This window comes from Lontra canadensis, unplaced genomic scaffold, assembly GCF_010015895.1.
Source record: "Lontra canadensis isolate GAN:19392208 unplaced genomic scaffold, GSC_riverotter_1.0 scaffold134, whole genome shotgun sequence".
Taxonomy (NCBI): domain Eukaryota; kingdom Metazoa; phylum Chordata; class Mammalia; order Carnivora; family Mustelidae; genus Lontra; species Lontra canadensis.
In genome coordinates this window covers 1,132,061-1,150,929 of record NW_022631128.1, presented here as the reverse complement: position 1 = coordinate 1,150,929, position 18,869 = coordinate 1,132,061, and the positions used below count along the sequence as shown (strand labels likewise).

The following is an 18,869-nucleotide window of genomic DNA, read 5'->3' as shown; positions in this document are numbered from 1 at the left end:
GTTCCAGGGGTCCCTTTCCCACATCTGCTGTAGGGGGCAGGCCATGTCCCCCAAAAAGATTGCTGTCTTGGGTCCAGAGAGGTCAAACGCCCCCTCTGGGAACCAACACCAGGGTAACGAACGAGGTGTGCTGATCTCCTGACAGAACCTGAGCAATTAATTCATCTCTGTACCTCAGTTTACCCATCTCGAACTGGAGATGACAACTCCCACATGAGGCCGTGGTGAGGATTTTAAGTCGGCGTGTAAAATTCTCTGGAAAACCTTGGGCACGTGGTTAGTGCTGAGAACCGTGTCTGGTGTCCAGGGATGCAGAAACCCCCCTGCACACGGCACTCAGCAAGCCCTTGGCAAGCACCCAGCGCAGCACCCATCCCACACGGGGACGGCGTGGGGAAGAAACCACACCGCCAAGGAACACACTGGCACTTTATATATACACAGCAGGTACAGGGTCTCGATAAGAAAATACACTCTGTGTTCAGGTGCACCCCACCCCCACCCCCACAGAACACCCCAGGATGAGGACAGAGGGAAGGGGACAACCATAAATAGAGAAGAGAAGGGGAGGGTAATGCTCTAAGGGGCAAACACAGGCGGGGAACACACTGCCGGGAGGAGACACAACCTCTTCTTCCCCGGGAGAGAGCAATAGAGCGGCACGAGAGAACAGTAGCCACGACTAAGCCTGTGATGCCTGGCACGGGGAGCCTAACACGGGTAAGGGGGCGGGGAGGGGGGAAGGGGGCGGGTATGGGAAGGAAGAGAGCAGAGATGGCTTCCTTCCCTGTGGCAGGGCCGGGTCGGGGGCCCCTCAGTTTACATCCATGAACTCAGAGTTGGGCGGGGAACCGCAGGCAGGGGACGCTGGGGGGTCAGATAAGCCGGGCTGGGGTTGCAGGCGACGTGCCACATCCTGGCGTTGGTAGAAGAGGACATAGGCCGCCTTGGACTGCAGGGAGAGAACAGGAGTCAGCGTGGAGCTTCGGGCTGCCAGGTGGAGAGTCGGGGGCTGGGAGAAGGGGAGGAGGGAGGGAGATCCCACCTCGATCTGGTTCTCAGTTACAGGTGAGACGCTGTTGTCATCGAAGTAGTGCCACTGGCCACTGTCCTTGTTGCAGGCAAATGTCGTGTCTACAAGAGAAGGGGGCTGTCCACACCGGCTCCCCTGACCCCCCAAGAGCTTCCCGCATTCCCTCCCCACTCTGCGCGCCAGGACAACCTCGCCACCAGCTCACTTATCTTAGTCACACACGGGATATCCTGACCCCCCGACCCCGGGCCAGCCCTGCCACAGCCCGGCACATACAGTGTCCGTCACGCAGGCCCCCGTAGTGGTTGGAAACCGCGATGAGATCATATTTGTACAGCTCTGGCGCCGACTCGTTCTGCGGCTTGATGACAAACTCAGAGAAGTCCAGGTCCCTGTGGGGGAGGTCAGGGTCACTCCCAACTCACCCCTTCCCCACTCCCTGCCCCTCCCCCCAACCACCCTGCTCTGGGCCCTGCCCAGACCGGATAGGAAACTCCACAAGGGTGTCCAGCTTCTCCCGGGAGAATTTGGTATAGGAAAAGCGCTTCAGGTGGATGATGAGTGTCTCAGGGAGCATCCACAGGTCCAGCTTCTTGGTGGCCAGCTGGTGCTGCTTGCAGGTGGGGCAGTACCTGTGAAAAGGAGCCTGTGTCAGCACAGGCACTCACTGAGCACCTAGTGCCCCTCTCTGTGTGCCGGGGGGGCCCCCATGGGCCCCATCTGGGTCGCAGAGATGCTGCTTTTCTTTCCAGATCGCCTGTTACTCCGGTTGGGCTCTCCTCCCGTGTTAAAACCCTGTCCTTCATCAGGTACTGTCACGCAGTAGCATGTGTTTTGCTTTGGGTTTGGGTCCATGAGACACTCGTCTTATTTAGTGCCTGCCTCTGTCCCTCTACTTCTCCATTTTATCCACTCACTCACTTGCCAAGTACTTACTGACCGCTTACTGCCCAGTCTTGTGGCCACCCCTGCTCCAGGGAGAAACCACTCCAATTTTCGAGACCAGTTTTAACTTTTTGGTTGCCCCTTTGTATTTTGTTTATCCTGCAAGGAGCTACTGAGCGCCTCCTGTCCCTCCCCTCCCCACACCCCATTATCATCAGTGAGAAGAGACCACAGCAGAAACTTAGAAGTCTTCACCCTCAAGGGTTTCCTCTGATGGAAAGAACAAAGAATGATGCAAAGGGGATCCAGGACATGCCAACAAGTGGTATTACTGAGCCAGGAGGAAAGTAATGCTGGACTAGACAGAGTGAGTCTGGGGAGGGAACGGAAGGAGAGATGGCGTCGGGGGAGTGGCTTCTAACAGGGTAGTAAGAGCGAGCTCTGATAAGCTGACGTTGGGTCAGAGACCTGAGCAAAATGGAGTCCAGTCCTGCAGATAACCGGACTGGAAGGAGGAACAGAAAGGCCAAGGCTCTCAGGTGGGACTGAGCCTGGGTCCTGGTGGCCAGAGTGGCAGGAAGGGTCTGAGTGAGGGGCAAAGGAGGGACATTCACAGGTAAGAGGGATCTGGCCAGGTCGTCCCACCCAGTTATCCCCCCAAGAGACCCCACTCCAGTCCCTCACCAGGGATTTTCCTTCTCCAGAGTCTCCACAGTGGTGAAGAGCTCAATGCACTCCTGCAGCCGCACGGGAGCCTTCTTCAGCACGTACCCGACACAGTCATGTTTCACGTAGCCCTAGGCCGGGGGCGGGGATGGGAAATGGCCAGGAGTGAGGATGGCGCGTGAGAGGGAGTGGGGGCAGGAGACCTGTGCCCCGCAGCTTCATGGCCTCTGAAGCTGGGAATCTGAGTCCCTGGGAGCTCTGTGGTCACGGCTTGGAGGAGGTGGGGGGGGTGGGGGGCTTATTTACCTCAGCCTCCACCTCGTCATAGTAACGCTTCTTCATCTCCGGTTCCCAGTCGATGGCGATATACGGCTGGGCTGGGGGCGAGGGAGGTGGTCATGGGCCCTGCTGCCAAGGAAGCCCCCCACCCGCCTCCCAACCCTGGCTCACAGCTGAAGGAGACACCATGGGTATCCTCGTTGAAGGTCGAGCGGTCGCTGGTCCCATTGGAGTTCACGGTCTGCAGGGTGAACAGGTGCTTGCGCCGCGCCCTCTGGGGCCAGTGAGATGGTCCAGGGGAGCTGTCCACAGGGGCCCGGCTCCCGCCTGCGACTCCGGAGCTGGGCCCGGCCTGCTCTGGCCCAGAATCCTGGGAGCTGCCCCCAGCCACATGTCCAGGCTTGGGGATGTTGTCCTTATCCTCCATGTCTGCCAGGACAGGGAAGGGTGGCAGACGCGGGTCTGGGTGAGCCCCCAGGTGGCTGAGCGGCCATGTGCATGTGGGCAGACCTCCCCCAGACCTCCACCCCTCCTTCGGGCCCTGGACCGGCTCGTACAGACCGTCATCCTTGTCAGTCCTCTCTCCTTACCCCTCCTCACCTTTCTCATCTCCATCGTCTTCATCATCCGAGCTGGGTCTGGTCACATAGCGCCTGCCAAGAGAGCAGAGCAGCCTCCTGAGGAGGGCCACGGGGGCCGGGAGGCCAAGGCCCCGGACTGACTCCACTTAGCTTCTGATGGAAACCACTGGCAAAGCCCCCCACAAGCAGCTGTTCATGCTGAGCCTGGAAGGTCTCCAGAGAGGACACAGAAATGCAGGAAAAGGTGGCTCGACCAGGTAGGGTCTCGTGAGCCGCGGCTAAGGAGTATGGACCTTAAGCATGGTGAGCCACTTTAAATAAACACCCCATCAACTGTCAACTTTGATCAGGGCAGGCCTCTGAGCAATGGACTTGTTAGTGCAGCACGAAGGAGTGATTAAGCCAGAGAGCCCATTGCTGTTTGCCTCGCTAAAGCCTCCGGATTTTAGGGCACAGTGGAAATCTCTTCATAAAAATCCAAATAACCCTGCCTCACCAAGGAGAGGGTAATCGAGATGCACAGGACAAAGGTATGTGTGTTTTGTCCATTTTGTTGACCCTGGTTATCCCCAACACCCAGGAGAGGCAGTGGCAAAGCCGGAGGTGTAGACCAGGCAAAAAAACCCTCCAAGTTCCTCTCTGGCCACGTTAAGCTTCGCTTTGGAAGCGGAAGAGGGTTGGCAACAAACAAGCAGCTCAACACCCAGGTCTGAATTCGGACTCCACCTTCCCCCCCCTTGCACCCCAAAAGGCAGACTCACGACAGGCGGTAGAGCAGGATATGATAGAGGGCATCCCAGGAGAGCCGGTCGCGGGGCACCGACACCAGGAGAGGGTGCCCGAAGAGCATCAGCCCATAGTAGGAGTTGTTGTAGTCCCGGGCTGGAGTGCGCTCCCGCAGGTAGATGGGAAGCACGACGTCCTCCCTGGTGTTCTCGCCAATAGCAGACCTGCCTGACACCTCGTATCTGTGCGGGGGGGGGGGGGGGGTGGTGGTGGTGGTGTGTGTGTGTGTGTGTGTGTGTGTGTGTGTGTGTGTGTGAATGTCGGGTCACACCTGATCAGGACATGCCTTCTACCCACTCACCCCTCACGGCCTGAAAATAGTTTTTTAAAGGGTCTGAAGAGCCACCCCATGGTTTGTACTTTACAGACTGGTAGATGGCCCAACACTCTGCCTGATGTTTTACAGAGCACTCTGGTGGTAAAAAAGCATTGAGGAAAGGGACACAAATTTTTAGCGACGAAGGGATCTAAAACCATTTTGTTTTCAGAAAACCCTCCTTGGTTTAAAAAGATCTTCTCTACTCAAGATGTAGCACTTACTGTTTTATTTTTATTTGCTATTTTTTTAAAGATTTATTTGAGAGCGCGAGAGGGACAAAAGAGAAAGCACACGTACGCAAGTGCAAGTGGGGTAAGCGGCAGTGCGAAAAGACTGTCCAGCAGACTCCCTGCTCAGAACAAAGCCCGATGCAGGGCTTGATCTCCTAACCCTGAGTTCGTAACCTGAGCCTGAATCACAAGCCGGATGCTTAACCAACTGAGCTACCCAGGTGTCCCTGCACTTTCTATTTTAGTTACCCAAAGATTTCAAATTTGTTCTGAATACTCTGATGTTTGGAAAATATCTTAGTGTTCCCTATTTCAAAGATCCCTTTTGGTTTTCTGAGGACTGCAACAGGAGTAAGGAAGGAGAATCAAGTACCCGGTACACGGGAGATACTCGGTGTGTGCTGACTAAAATGGAGAAACAGGAGCCTCCACTACGTACAAGGAAAAAACACCCAGGAACCCCCTGTGTAAGGATGTCTCGCCCACCTTCCTGACAGCCCCAAGGCTTCTGCCCTACTAAGGCCCATGACCCAAACCCTGCACAAGGCGGGTGGCCTGTGAGTCCAGCCAAAGGTGGGCAGGGAAGCTGGCTAAGAGGAGGAGATTCCTGAGGTACCCTTAAATCCCTGGGGCCCTCACTCACATGAAAATATCATCTCGGTCCAAGATGCTGCTCAGAGACTCCTCCAGCTGGTAGATCTTATAGAAGCGGTGACTAAACACGTCGGCCACCATCATCTGGGAATGGAATGCAGCGGGGACTCGTCCGGGCCCTCTGCCTCCCTGTCCCTCAATCCCACCCTCCCTGTGCCTGCAGAGCCTCACCCTCTCTGGCGACATGCCAGTGTGTTTGGCCAGAGCCACACATAGATCCGAGATCTTGCCCTTCTTGGGGACCACAAGCCGGTGCTGTAGGGGAAAACGGTATCCACACAAGAGCAGAAGGGCATGTGGTCAGTCGGTATGGGCCACGTCAAGGTACAGCAGAGCCCTCAAACTCTGACTACAGCCCTCATCACGTTCCCACATCTCCATGACCCCATACCTGCTCTGGCTTGCGGCGAGGATCCATGGAGACGAAGAAGACCTCCATGACCCTCTTGTGGCTGACAGGCAGCGGGACACTGAGGTAGCAGAAGGGGTCGAAGGTCACTGACACGTTGCCACAGTCAGGGCAGACCAGCGTGGACTTGAAGAGACCGTGGAAAGTGTCCACAATCACAGAATCATTCCGCCGTTTGTGGTTCTGCCAGGCCTCCTGAGCGACCTCCTGTTGACAATGTCATGGTGGGTGACAAGGTTTGCCCAGGGAAGGGGAAACTGCAGCTTGGGGTGGGTGTGCATGGAGCTGAAGTTAAGGTGAGGGTCATGGCAAAGTGCAGGGACGGAGTTATAGCCAGGGCTCTCCGGAGGCGGTATTTAGATAGGCTGGGGTCTATTTGGGCAGGAGACTGGGTAAGGGGCAACTCTGGGCTGGGGCCCAGGCTGGGAGGTCAGGTAGGGTGTGGGAGGCCCCAGGGAGCCCAGAGGATCCCTGAAGCTGAGGCCCTGGTGGTTTTAATGGAGCTCTCAGCACAGGAGTCTCTGAGGAATGCCCACCTGATCTGGTCGCCCAGCAGCATCGCACAACTCCACATATTCCTTCTTCTTGACGCGATTGAGGTCCTCATGCAGCCCATCCAGGAGAAACGACAGCAGCTCCTGTGAGTCATGCTGCTGGTAGCCCAGAAACTGGGACGCGAAGTGGCCAACCTTGGTCTGAGAAGACGGGCAGGGCGGTCAGGGTGAGAGGGCATGAGGGGGGGCGGGGGCACTGTGGGGGGGTGTGGGCACTGTGGGGGGGTGTGCATGGGTAGGGGCAGCCCAGGCCTGAGTCATACCTTAAACACATGAGGCACGATAGACCGGTGGTGGCCGGACCAGGCCTGCTTCACCAGGTCTGCATAGGCCTCGGCGATCTCACCCTTCATGCCCAGCGGGTTGCAGAAGTTGAGCTCCTCCAGGTAGCGGTTTTTGAGGAAGTACTCGGTGAGCTGTGGCACATTGCTGAGGCACTGCAGAAGGCAGGGCCCAGGAAAACGAGGCAGAGAAGAGGAGAGAGGGGTGACCAGGGTGGAGACAGAGAGGAAGAAGCAAAGAGGAAGGAGACAGAAGGGGGAGGAATGAGGCGGGGGAGAGAAGGCAGCAGCATCTCGAGAAAAGGAAGAACGTGGTGACAAAGGAGAAAAGAACCCAAAACAGAGGGGAGCAGAGGGAGAAGGTACTGATGTTTCAGGGAGGACCGCGGGCACATCAGGTCCAACCTGTAGAGCCCCAGCTTCCCACCTGACCCCTTGCCCTCCAGTCCCCCAACCCAATCCTCATCACTTGAGGCCCAACCTCGTGGCTGTGCCAGACACAACTCTACTCGCCCAACCTGCAGGGCCGAGTTCATGAAGCACGTGTTGCCCAGGTTGGTGAGACCACAGATGCCTGGCTGGCCCTGGAAGTTCTCATCCTCCTCCAACGCAGTGTTCCTAGGGCAGAGGGGAAATGCTTATCAGCTGAAGGTCAACGGTGTGCACATGAAATGGGCTCATGAATGCAGTCATCCTGCCTAAAGGGGGACCCCACTCTGACCCAGACACTCTAGGGGCTTACACGGCCTGTGGCTGGGCACTGGGCCAAGTGCCATCCTTGTTTCGGGTCTCCATGATGACCACCTGGGTCGAGGAAGAGAAAGAAAAGCAGGCGCTCATGGAGGGCCTATGGGCACCTCACTCTCCCTTCCCCCAGCCTAAGAGCACTGGTGGTGAACAGGAGGGCGCTCCCCACCCTCACCTGCCCAGTCTTGAGGGCAGCGTCGAGCACTGTGACTCGTGTGTTACACAATCTCTCAAAAGAGCCCTTGGCGTTCTTGATCCACAGCCGTGTCTCTTCCTGGGGGTTCACCAGAAACTGCTCTCGGGCGGTACGCAGAACGAGGTCTGTGGAAGGTGGCAGAGGATCCTCCTGAGACCCTGAATGATCGACCCATCTCGGCATTAGCCCCTGACCCATCCTCAGACTTTGCACGCCTGGTCGATACCTTGTGTGCCCGAGCCATCTCCGAGTGACAGATGCCGGCTGGGGACCCGAGACCACCCCCAGCAAGGACCCTATAGCATACCATCTTAGCCACGGGAGAGCAGCTCACACCCCCTCAGGACTCTAGGGCACGCCCTCAGGGCCTTTGCCCAACTAAAATGATACCTTTCTGGTCCTCCAAAGCCCGACCGCTGCCTTCCCAGTCGGCCACAGACAAGGCCCCGGCTGTCTTGGGTCACCGAGCTGCAGGAAGGCCGACTCACTCTGTGGCCTTCCAACTTACCAACAGAGTCCGTACGGCTGAATTGAGCAGTGTGGGTTGTGTCCATATCACTGTGCCGGGCCAGCAGCAGTTCTACTGGGTACACTTCGACCTTTTGGACGCTGGGTAGCTCCACAACCTGGGAGGAGGAGGGGCGCGCACACGGGTGTACCCACACAGCAGACAGACACAGGCATGACAACCTCTGAGGTCAGATGAGCGTGCACACAGACGTACACACACCAAGATACTTGAGGGGAGAGGAGTGCAGACAGGATGTCGCTACACAGCGTATGCGGGGACCCACGTACACGAGTCTAGACCCATCCTGGGCCTCCAAGGCCTTTCTCCTGCCCTGAGCACCCGCCTCATCCACTGTACCTTGCGCTCGATGGGTGGCTGGCCATGCTCTAGACCGTACCAGTCGACCAGGTAATGCCAAGCTGCCGCTGGGAGCAGCACATAATCCTCACCTTCCACTAGACCCTTCTTGAGGTGCCAGTTTACCTGGTCTGCCGGGGGCAGAGGAAGAATCAGGGAGGGAAAGTGATAAGTCACTCTGGCCATCTCCCCGATGACATAGGTCAGTAAAGACGCATATGATCGTTGGCTGTAAGGACAGAGGGGACAAGAGCTCCAGGGCTTGACTGGGGTGGGGAGGGAGAGGCCTGGTACCTTCAAAGAGGTCAGCATTATTGATGCAGCCTGGGAAGGTGCCAGAGTCCTTGTCTCCTCCCTGCACATATGCTTCCCACTGTTTGTACCAGTGCTGCTCCACGAGGAACCTGGACCAGACGGGGAACAAGGGTGGCACATGGTTACCTGGAGTTAGTGGTACCACTTCCCATGTTTAGTAGACTAAAAGGATCAACACACTGCCAGTCGACATGACAAATTTCATATACACCTAAAATAATACCAGGATATGTCAATTATAGCTCAATAAAAAAGGGAAATCTCTCCCAGAACTTAACATGAAAAATTAAAAAAAAGCTTCACCTTCATATAAAAATAATCAGAAGCAAAATGTATTCAGCAAAACTCAGGTTTAAACAGATTACCTAATTTCTGAGGACACTAAAAGAGGTTTGATTAATAACAGAAAATGGGGGCTCCTGGGTGGCTCAGTGGGTTAAAGCCTCTGCCTTCGGCTCATGTCATGATCCCAGGGTCCTGGGATCGAGCCCCGCATCGGGCTCTCTGCTTAGCAGGGAGGCTGCTTCCTCCTCTCTCTCTCTGCCTGACTCTCTGCCTACTTGTGATCTCTCTGTGTCAAATAAATAAATAAAATCTTTAAAAAAATAAAAATAAAAACAAACAAAAACAGAAAATGGCAAAACCCCAAACAAAACAAGACAAAACAAACCACAAACCCACATCCAGAGTGCCAGGAAGTATGAGGTTTTATTATACAACAAAGAATTAGGCTGAAAATTATCCATTATTTACAGCTAATGTAGAGCTTTTAGCCACTCGTTAAATGTGCAATGTTTATAAAGGATATATAAAGGGAGAATAAGAAATCAATTATTAAATTCTGGAAACCTGCTCAGAAACAGAAGATTTTTTTTTAAAGATTTTATTTAATTATTTGACAGAGAGAGATCACAAGTAGGCGGAGAGGCAGGCAGAGAGAGAGGAAGGGAAGCAGGCTCCCTGCTGAGCAGAGAGCCCGACGTGGAGCTCGATCCCAGGACCCTGGGATCATGACCTGAGCCGAAGGCAGAGGCCCCAACCCACTGAGCCACCCAGGTGCCCCAGAAACAGAAGATTTTAAAATGCTAAAAGAACTCCTTCAAAGACTGCATCCCACCATTTTTCATCACATTTGTGTTGAGGATTTATTTCGGCTTTATAATAGATCTCTGAGCTTATGGTAACTAGCTCGTTCTTTTTTTTTTAAGATTTTATTTATTTGAGAGAGAGACAGAGATAATAAGAGAGAGCAGGAGCAGGTTCTCCACTGAGTGGGGTGTCTGACCCGGGGCTCGATCCCAGGACCCCAGGATCATGACCTGAGCAGAAGGCAGACGCATAACCGACTGGGTGACCCAGGCGTCCCTCTCTCTCTTTTTTTTTTAATTGTGGCAAAAAGCAGCACATACCGTAAAATTTACCACCTGAACCATTTTAAAGTGTACAGCTTGACCAGCTCTCTTTTAAAAGAGGAACTCTGATATGCATGACACCTAGGATGAACATTTAGGACGGCTGAACGCTGCCTCTGTAAAATGTCAAGGGCAATTCTCAAGACCAGAAAGACCTGACATAGAGTAAAAATGCTGAATGAATGTTAGCCGTTACTGATTCAGTCCCAGGGCTTGGACCTCAAAGCTCACAGACACACAACCCCTGTCCACACTCAGTCACACATCTGCTCTGCTATGGGATTTGTGACATATAAGAGGCTGTCCCAAAGTTAACCGCCTCAAATAAACAATTTTTAAAAATATTATTCTCGCGCTGTAGTGATTAGTGTTCTAGCAATTTAACCCTTTCAGTGGGATTCTTTAAAATGGCATCTTTTCCCGTGTTCATAAAGGGATGAGGGAGGTGGAGGGATGGAGGGCTAGAAAATCTTGCAACAGTCATGCGTCACCCACACAGGCACACATTTTGGTGGGGTTGTTTGTTTTGCTGCACTGACCCCCCTGCACATCCCTCATACCAGGAACACACGCCCTCCCTGCCCCAGTGGCGCATGCTACAAACCTCCCATCACTCTTCTGGAACACCCCATCACTGACCCCCACCCCTCCCTGCTGTGGCTGGCTTTCAATGCCTCCCTGGCAGGTCTATGACCTTAACGTCTTCCCTAAAGCTTTTCCTTGCAAGGGGAGGCACTGCTCATCCTTGAATGAAGAGCAGATTTTTAAGGAAAATTAACATTAAAACCACTCTGTAGCATACACCTGGAACTAATGTAACACTGTGTATCAACTATACAGCAATTAAAAAAAAAATCACACTGCAGAGGTGAGCAAAATCCCTCGTACCTGAATTTCTAAAGTCTTCACAGGAGCCTGAAGTTTAAAGCAATTTTCACAGAATAAGACTACCAGATTTCTTCAGGTTCAAGGACACTTTAAAAATGTTTAACATCTCTGAAATTGGGATGTCTCATGATCTGTCAGCCCAGATGGCAGTCATGACAGAACTGCCATCGTCTGATAGAGAAGCACACACATTGTTAGATTTACCCCTAGGTATTTGATCAAGAGGAAGCAATCATAAATGTTATCTTTTAAATTTTCATTTTTCAATTTCTTCCTGCTAGTATATAGGAATAAAACAGATCATGCTAAAGTCACGTATGTTTCTATTTCCTCAAATTTCCTGAAGTGCTTACGAAATATGTGCTTATGGGGGAAAAAAACCACTCAACAAAGTTCTTTGTCCTCTGGTTTTCTCTCATGATTGAAAAAATTGGTTATATTGGTTAAGATAACAATATACATAACAAGTCAACTATACTAGGTACAAAAATCAGAGAGAAACAGAAATATGGATATTAAAGAGGAGGTAGGGTTTCCTATTTGTTTATTAAAAGCTTTGTCAGCCTATTCAGACAGTAAACGTAGTACTATGTTGTTCTAAGTTTATCACTTATATATCCATATAGGCCTAAATAGATGTATACAGAGGCATGTAAATGAATCCTTTACTGTAAATTGTTACATCCATAACGCACCAAAGGAGGAAAACTAGAATTTGGGCCTTTTCTGTAAAACGTCATTATTTTATGCCCAGATTATAAGGTCCTTTTTTAACACCAAATTATTAACCCTACGTGTTTTCTGACATCAAAAAAGTTAGGCTTCTAATCATCTTTGTTATTTATCACTGCATTTCTACAAAGTTGACTATAAGTATTTTTTGTCCTTACTTCAATTTATATCTTTTTTTCCCCCAACAACTATTTTTGATTTGTCTTTCCCCAATTCAGAATAATAATACTATTAAAATGTTCTTTTATGGCAAAAACACCTCTGGGAGATAACACAAAGATTTGCTCTGTCCCCCTGTAAAAGGAATGAATGGCAATAGGCATAACTAGGTTTAATTAAAATTCTCCAAATTTCAAAGAACTTAAAATTTTTATAAAAGCTCATTCATGTTCCAAACTTAACATTTTCTTTAAATTTTATTGGGTTTTTAATTTTAATTCTAGTAAAGTTAACACAGTTAGTTTCAGGTGTGTAATATAGTGACTCAATGATTCTATACATTACCCAGTGCTCATCGCGGTAAGTGTACACTTTAACAAACTTGGTATTTTTGAAAAATGACCAATCAAAAAGCAAGTTTATCTTCCTACCTTAATTATATTAATCGTAATTAGAATTGCAAATATCTTTCAATAATTGTGTATTTTCAAGCTAAAAAGCATACTCATGTTCAAGCAACAAAGACTGGTGCAATTTCTATATACCAAAAGATGCCCTAGTTCAGGACTCTAAACTCCCAACCCCACCCCCTTCATGAAAAGTCTGAACAAGCACTAGGGGGACTGACTCAATGACAAGGGAATTGCCAGAGGCCTATTGTTTATTTCAGTCTTTCATTAGTTCCAGAAGTCAAAGCATATCCACCTTGTTTAAGAGCTACTGCAGCAGTCACCAAGCAAATGGTGAAAATTGCTGGTTGAGTTCTAGGGTCTTCATTACACTCTATGGTCCCTGGTGCTGTGCAGACTTCTCCATTGACAGAAAACTCTCAGCATTTCTAGGGTAGCCCTTAATCTGGAATGGAACACTGTCACTTTCCCTTCACACATCACTATCCACTGTGCCACACTCCTTCCTTTACCTGAACAGAGAACTCCTTGCCTGCTTACCTGTTAGGAAACTACACACACCCTGCACAAACCTTCTAGAAACTCCCTCCACTCTCCCTGACTTAATTATGTTTGTAGATAGTTCATTCTTAAAAAGAAAAATTGGTATTTGCCAAGGAAGTTTTACTATCATAGATTTCAATTTACTATTAAAATACAAGTTTTTCCTAGAAATTAAATCAGTTCAGATGGCCAGATTACTTGCCCTTGCCCAGACCTGCTAGCTGACAAAAGAAGGTTAAAAATATTAATACTGGTATTAAATGACTTAGGGATTATTCGTTCATGACTTCGAAATGCTTTGTAAACACACGGTTCCTGACCACTGCAGCAAACCCCTATAAAATGAAAACCAAATTAAAGAACCTTGAGATGCTTTGCTCTCACCTAAGTAGATAAGCATTTTTTAAATGTTAAGGAAAAAGGCTTCATGTTATCTATCAGCCACAACTGCAGAGATGAACTGGCTTCAATATTGAACCAACATTGGTGGGGTAATTTTTTTTTTATTGACAAAACATACTTTTAAAAATTCACATAAAATTAACCATTTTCAAATGAACAGTTCGGTGGCATTTAGTACATTCACAGTGTTGTGCAACCGCGACTTCTATCTAGTTCCAAAACATTTTCAACACCCTGAAAGGCAACCCATACCCATGAGGTAATTTTAAAGGGTATTGTCACCAGGAGGCTGTAAAGGCAGGATGGGGCAGGAACAGGAACCCCCAACCCCCTCTGAACACATCCAAATGAACTATAAAAAACATTCCAGTAACTGTTGTTTATTCTCAGGATGGAATGAGGCTTTTCCTTGCTGAATGGCTACAGCACAACACTCAAAAAAAAAAAAAAAAAAAAAAGATTTCGTATTCCCTATTTGGAGAACCTCAGCTTGTCCTACTCCCAAGTAACAAGGGACACATATATCTCACTAGCACTGTGACTAGAGAACTCTAAAATGAGCAAACCTCACTCAGAAAAGCCCTCAGGTGAGTGCATGCCCACGGTATTACAGGAACAGCAAGGGTCCAATATGGCCGGATGGAGAGAACTTGGGGGTGGGGGTGGGGGTGTGGGGGTGTGTGGGTGTGTGTGTGTGTGCGCGCGCGTGCGCGTGCTGGAAATCAGAGGCGAGATCGGAGAAGCAATCAGAGCCCGGGACCAGCCTCGCCAGTCATTGTAAGAATCGAAGCATTTACACTACACGAGATGGGAATCTGTTAAAACGTTTTGAGAAATGGATGGACAGAAATATGTTTTTAAAAGAATTACCGTGTAAGGAAAGAAAAAAAAGAGTACCTTTATAGTGGAGAAACAGGGCAGAGATACCACCCTCACCAAATGATCAAGGCTAACGTCACCAATGACGTCATGTGGATACCATGTACCACCTGATATGATGCGAAGGGCACACGGTACGCATCTAGTATGATTTCACATGTATCCTCCATAAAATGAAAGCTTAGACCACAAATACTACTTACGGATGCATACAGAAATGGAAAAACGTTAACAAATTGAAAAATTCAGGCTAACAGTGGCGCACGGAGAGGGATTTTCACCCGAGAGGGGCACAGGATTTCTTAAGCTAACGGTCTGAATTTTAAGATGAATGGTGAATTCACAAATTTGTTTTATTATTCTTTGATTTTTTTACTTTGATATAGACTGAAAAATATTGCAAAAATAATATAAAGAATTCCCGTATACCCTTCATCCAGATTCCCCAAATATAACATTTATCCATTCGCCCCATCATTGTTTCTTTACATACATTTTTATGTACGCTATTTTTTCCAACCATTTGCGAGTAAGCTGCTTACAAGATGGTTCTTTATCCGTAAAAATTTCGGTATGTATTCCCTTAAAAAAAAGATACTCTTTCATAATCGCAGCACAATTAACTAAATCAAGAAATTATCACTGCTGACATCTAATCTACAAGTCCCAGTCAAATTTCACCAATTTCCCCATTAACATCTTTTACAGTAAAAAAAGAGAAAATTAATTTTATGAGAAAAAACCCTGATTTTAAAAAATAATTTATTTTTCTCTGCTCCAGGATCCAATCCAGGACCACACATTGCATTTTAGTTATGACTCTTTAAATTCCATTAATTCCTTTAATCTGGAACAGTTCTTCATCCTTTGTCTTTCACGACCTTGAAATTTTTGAAGAGCAAAGGCCGTGTATTTTTTACAGAATGTCCATCAACCTGGGCTACGTAAACGTTTTATGCGATCTTGTTAGGTCTTACGTATATCACAATTTTAAAAATGAGATGCAACTCGGCGAGAAAATAAAATAAACCCAGAAACAGTACATTTCAAGCACTTAGCCAAGAAATCAGTAAAACAAGCGGATTTATCAAGATACGCATTGACATTTTTTTAAAATAGCTATTTCTCCTGATTACAAAAACAAAACAGTACTAAAACAGAAAACAGATGTAACATCGAAGGCCCCTCCCGTGCCAATCACCTGCACTTTCTCCCGTCCTGGGAAGAAGGCCTCAGCCAGAGGCAAAAACCTCGCCGCGTCACAAACTTTGCTCATTCGCAGGCGCCATTTTCTGCTTCACAGGCACCACCTCCCCTCTGCAGTCTTTCCTCGGCCTCAGGACACGCCCCTCGGCCTACGTCACAAGCCTCGTTCCCAGGCGCCAGCTCCCTCCACCACGCAGGCTCCGATTCCCTCCCTCCCGCCCACAGCCCTAAGGCTCGGATCCCGCTTTTCTGCCTGACGTCATTCGCTTTCCCTAGCTCTCAGGCGCCAGGCAACCGCAGGCCGCCCCTGCAGCCAGATGCTACTTAAACACCGCGCAGACCACGCCCCTCGGCCTCGGCCGCCTAGCCCGCCCTTTCCCAGGTTCCGAGTTCCACCACGCAGGCCCGGCCCCACCCCCGTAACCGTTTCCTCTCCGGCCTCGCCCCCGCCGCCTCTCCCAAACAAACCCTCTCCTGTTCTCAGGCCTCCGGCGCCACCATACAGTCCCCGCCCCTTTCCCAGACAAGGCGATCCACTCTCAGGCACTTCCCCGCCCTTCCCGCCCGCAGTCCCACAGGCCACTCCCCCACCCCCGCGATAATTCTGCGGACCTCGGCCGCCACGTCCCCCGCAGCTGCCTACGCCCCCGCTTGTCCCCCCTCTGCCGAGGATCCGCTCGCAACCCTGCCTCACCAGCTTTCGCCGGCCCGCAGTGGACGCCCTCGTCCACTCTCGCCGTTTTCGATCTGGAGCCGCTGGCTCTCGAGGCCCGGCACAGCTTCGCGCTGCGGCTCTTGGTCCTCGGCCGCAGCCGCCACATTCGCTGCGACCGCCGCCATCGCCGTTCGCCCTCCTCTTACAGCTACCGCATCTGGAGATGGGAAGAGGCCCCTCAACGGCCACTTCCGGATTCTGATCCCGGAAACGGAAACAGAGCCCCCCAAATGGCCAGGGGGCTACTGCCATCTTGGAAAGGGACCCCACGGTCGGACGCGTGGAGGGGCTAGGCAGGCATCGGACTGTGGGCGGTGATCTCTGCGGCTAATGGGCGGGGTAAAACCTCCAGTTGGGAACCAAGAAAGACAAAGGTGCCTTGTAGGATTTTAACGCCATGTTGAGTCTGGGTAAAAGGTTGTGTGGAAAGGTACAGGCGGAGGTCCCCGATATGGACGAAGACATTTTGGGGAATGCTCAGGGACACAAAGGTTCCGGGCTTTCTCGGTCCCGTGCTTTGCTGGGGAACAGGGGCCCCTGCCCTGAGTTTTTGTTAAGCTGACCAGAACGCCCTACCTTCATTGCACTGCTCTTCTCATCCATCAAAACCTGGTACAAGAAAGATCACCACCCAGGCCTGCGGGCTTTCCCTGCCTGAATTAGATTTATTTTCTTGACAAACGTGTTGAAGGCAAGTCGGCCTCGAGCCCAGTGTATTTGTTGGCATTATAGCAATGATAACTTGTAATAGTTGGCCCTGTTTAGGTGCTTTATTGCATGTAAATAGTAGCCTTAGGCAGCAGATAAATATCCCTGTCACCTTTGGACTTCAATGGGGCAAGCTGAGGACCAGAAACGTTAGTTCATTTTGTCCCGGCTAGTAAATGGCTGAGCTGTGGTTCGAAATCAGAGCTGTGACCTTAAGCACCAGGCCATAGATCTCAAACTGTGGTTCCAGTCTTCTTACTGGTTCAGGAGACCTTCTCAGGAAGGTTCACAAAGTCAAAACTATCTTCACAATACTTTTTTTCATTGTCATTCTTTCTTGCATGTGTGGTGTAATATTCTGAGGTTACATAAGCAAAAGTTCTTTAGATGTCCTCAATTTTTAACACTATAAGGGGATCGTGACCAAAAAGTTTTGAACCATTGCACCAGGCCAGGGGTTCTCAACCTAAACGCCATTGACCCTTCTCTGTCGTAGGAAGCACTGCCCTTTCCCCACTGAATAGCAAGTTATCATGCCCTGTTTCATTCCCAAAAGTGTCTCCAGACATTGCCAGTGTTCTTCAGGAATGGAGATCACTGGTTGAGAACCACTGCACTAGGCTCTGCCATCCTCATCTGCTGGGGCTTCCAGCCTTTCCTCTTGGTAATTTGAGTATTTCGCGCTCTGGCTTCCTGTATCTACCTGCCTATTGGCTGCCCCCACCTGACCGTCCTATATACTCCCTAAGACAAGCTGATGATTGTGGCTCTGGTTCAGTGACTTCCTTATTACCACCCATCTCCACAAGCAAGACCACCGGTTGCCTTCCCACACCTCTAGGCTGGTGCACACAGCTCCCTGAACCTGGAGTGTCCAGAACACTCTCTCTCCCTGCACAATTTCAAGCCCCACCCATCCACTGTATATCGTAGTTTACCTCAATTTTCAGTTAACCTCTATAGAGCAGGGATTATGTCTCTATTACTGTGATTCCAGCCCCTAGCCCAGACCTGGCACAGCTGAGGGGTTACAGCTCAGTTGTGTAAACTCTGAGGGAGATGAGACTAGCCCTTTCACCCTGGGGTCTCTATAATGGCACAGAGTCTGGCACGTGGCAAGTAGCTGGTCTTCATGACCAGCTGAATCTTGTCAGATTCTCTGAATTGCCTCTCCTCATTGCCCCTCTGCAGACTTCTCCTCCTCACTTACTGGGTAGCCTGTCCTTCCTAGAGTTCAGCAAGAGGTCTCCCATCCCCAGGCCTAGACTGTTTGCTTTCCTCACCTTCCAAAGGCCCACCTCTGCACACACCAATGACCCTACCACTTCCCAGAGCAGTTGTGTGAATTCTAGTCCTTTTAAAAAGTCTGGCCTGGCAATCCTGCCTCCCTTTACAAGGTCCTTGTCTTCCCAGCTTCCCTTGCTGCCAGAGGTGGCCATATCATCTTATTCTAGCCACAGAACGGCACCGGAAGTCTGCTGAGCTTGTGGAAGGTTCAGCCCTGTTACAAGGTAATAAGACAGGATAGATGTCCTGTTTTCCTCACTTGCTTTCCCATCTCTGGGAACATGGCAGCCATCATGGAACTAAGACTGTAGGCTGAGATATCGCCAAAATGCTTACAGGGGCACAGTGGAATGATTAGTGGTCCTCGGGCCTCCACCACTGGACTACAGTAAGCAGCCTTATTACCTGGAGTAGGCATCACGTCCTTCTCAGGGTTATCTCACCCATGCCCATGCTTTCTGTTACTTCCTGGACACCAATAATCGAAACTTCTAGTTCCATCCATTGGTGGCCCCATCTCTGAATTTAACCCATTTAAAGGATTCCCCTACCTACTCAGTGGTCCAAAATTTACCCTCCTCTCCCACTGGCCTGCCTCACAGTGTCCAGTTCTGACATGTGGTCATACTGGGCCTCTCCTCCCTACCTCCTGGTTTTATTGGGCCTTCCCAAGTGTCTTGCAAACAAACAGCCCCTCTACATACACCGGTTCCCACCATCTGGCT

At 50.3% G+C, this 18,869-nt stretch overlaps 1 protein-coding gene and 1 long non-coding RNA gene across 2 annotated transcripts; both read right to left on the bottom strand.

Annotated features, from left to right (window-relative positions):
• Window positions 1-415: 415 nt before the first annotated feature.
• On the bottom strand, window positions 416-16,416 carry USP11 (ubiquitin specific peptidase 11). The gene is given in 22 exon segments (XM_032843080.1): window positions 416-952; window positions 1,046-1,134; window positions 1,310-1,425; window positions 1,516-1,665; window positions 2,603-2,715; window positions 2,891-2,961; window positions 3,050-3,292; window positions 3,464-3,516; window positions 4,206-4,412; window positions 5,423-5,517; window positions 5,605-5,688; window positions 5,825-6,049; window positions 6,379-6,537; window positions 6,660-6,833; window positions 7,196-7,295; window positions 7,420-7,481; window positions 7,600-7,745; window positions 8,129-8,246; window positions 8,489-8,619; window positions 8,783-8,892; window positions 16,129-16,283; window positions 16,285-16,416. Coding segments are annotated over 22 exon segments (2,856 nt in total). The 5' UTR covers window positions 16,402-16,416; the 3' UTR covers window positions 416-814.
• Window positions 10,188-15,832, bottom strand: LOC116858328. The gene is made up of 3 exons (XR_004380889.1): window positions 15,430-15,832; window positions 14,722-14,810; window positions 10,188-11,274 (listed from the first exon to the last, which is right to left on the bottom strand). It is a non-coding gene; the product is annotated as an uncharacterized LOC116858328 (long non-coding RNA).
• Window positions 16,417-18,869: the final 2,453 nt, after the last annotated feature.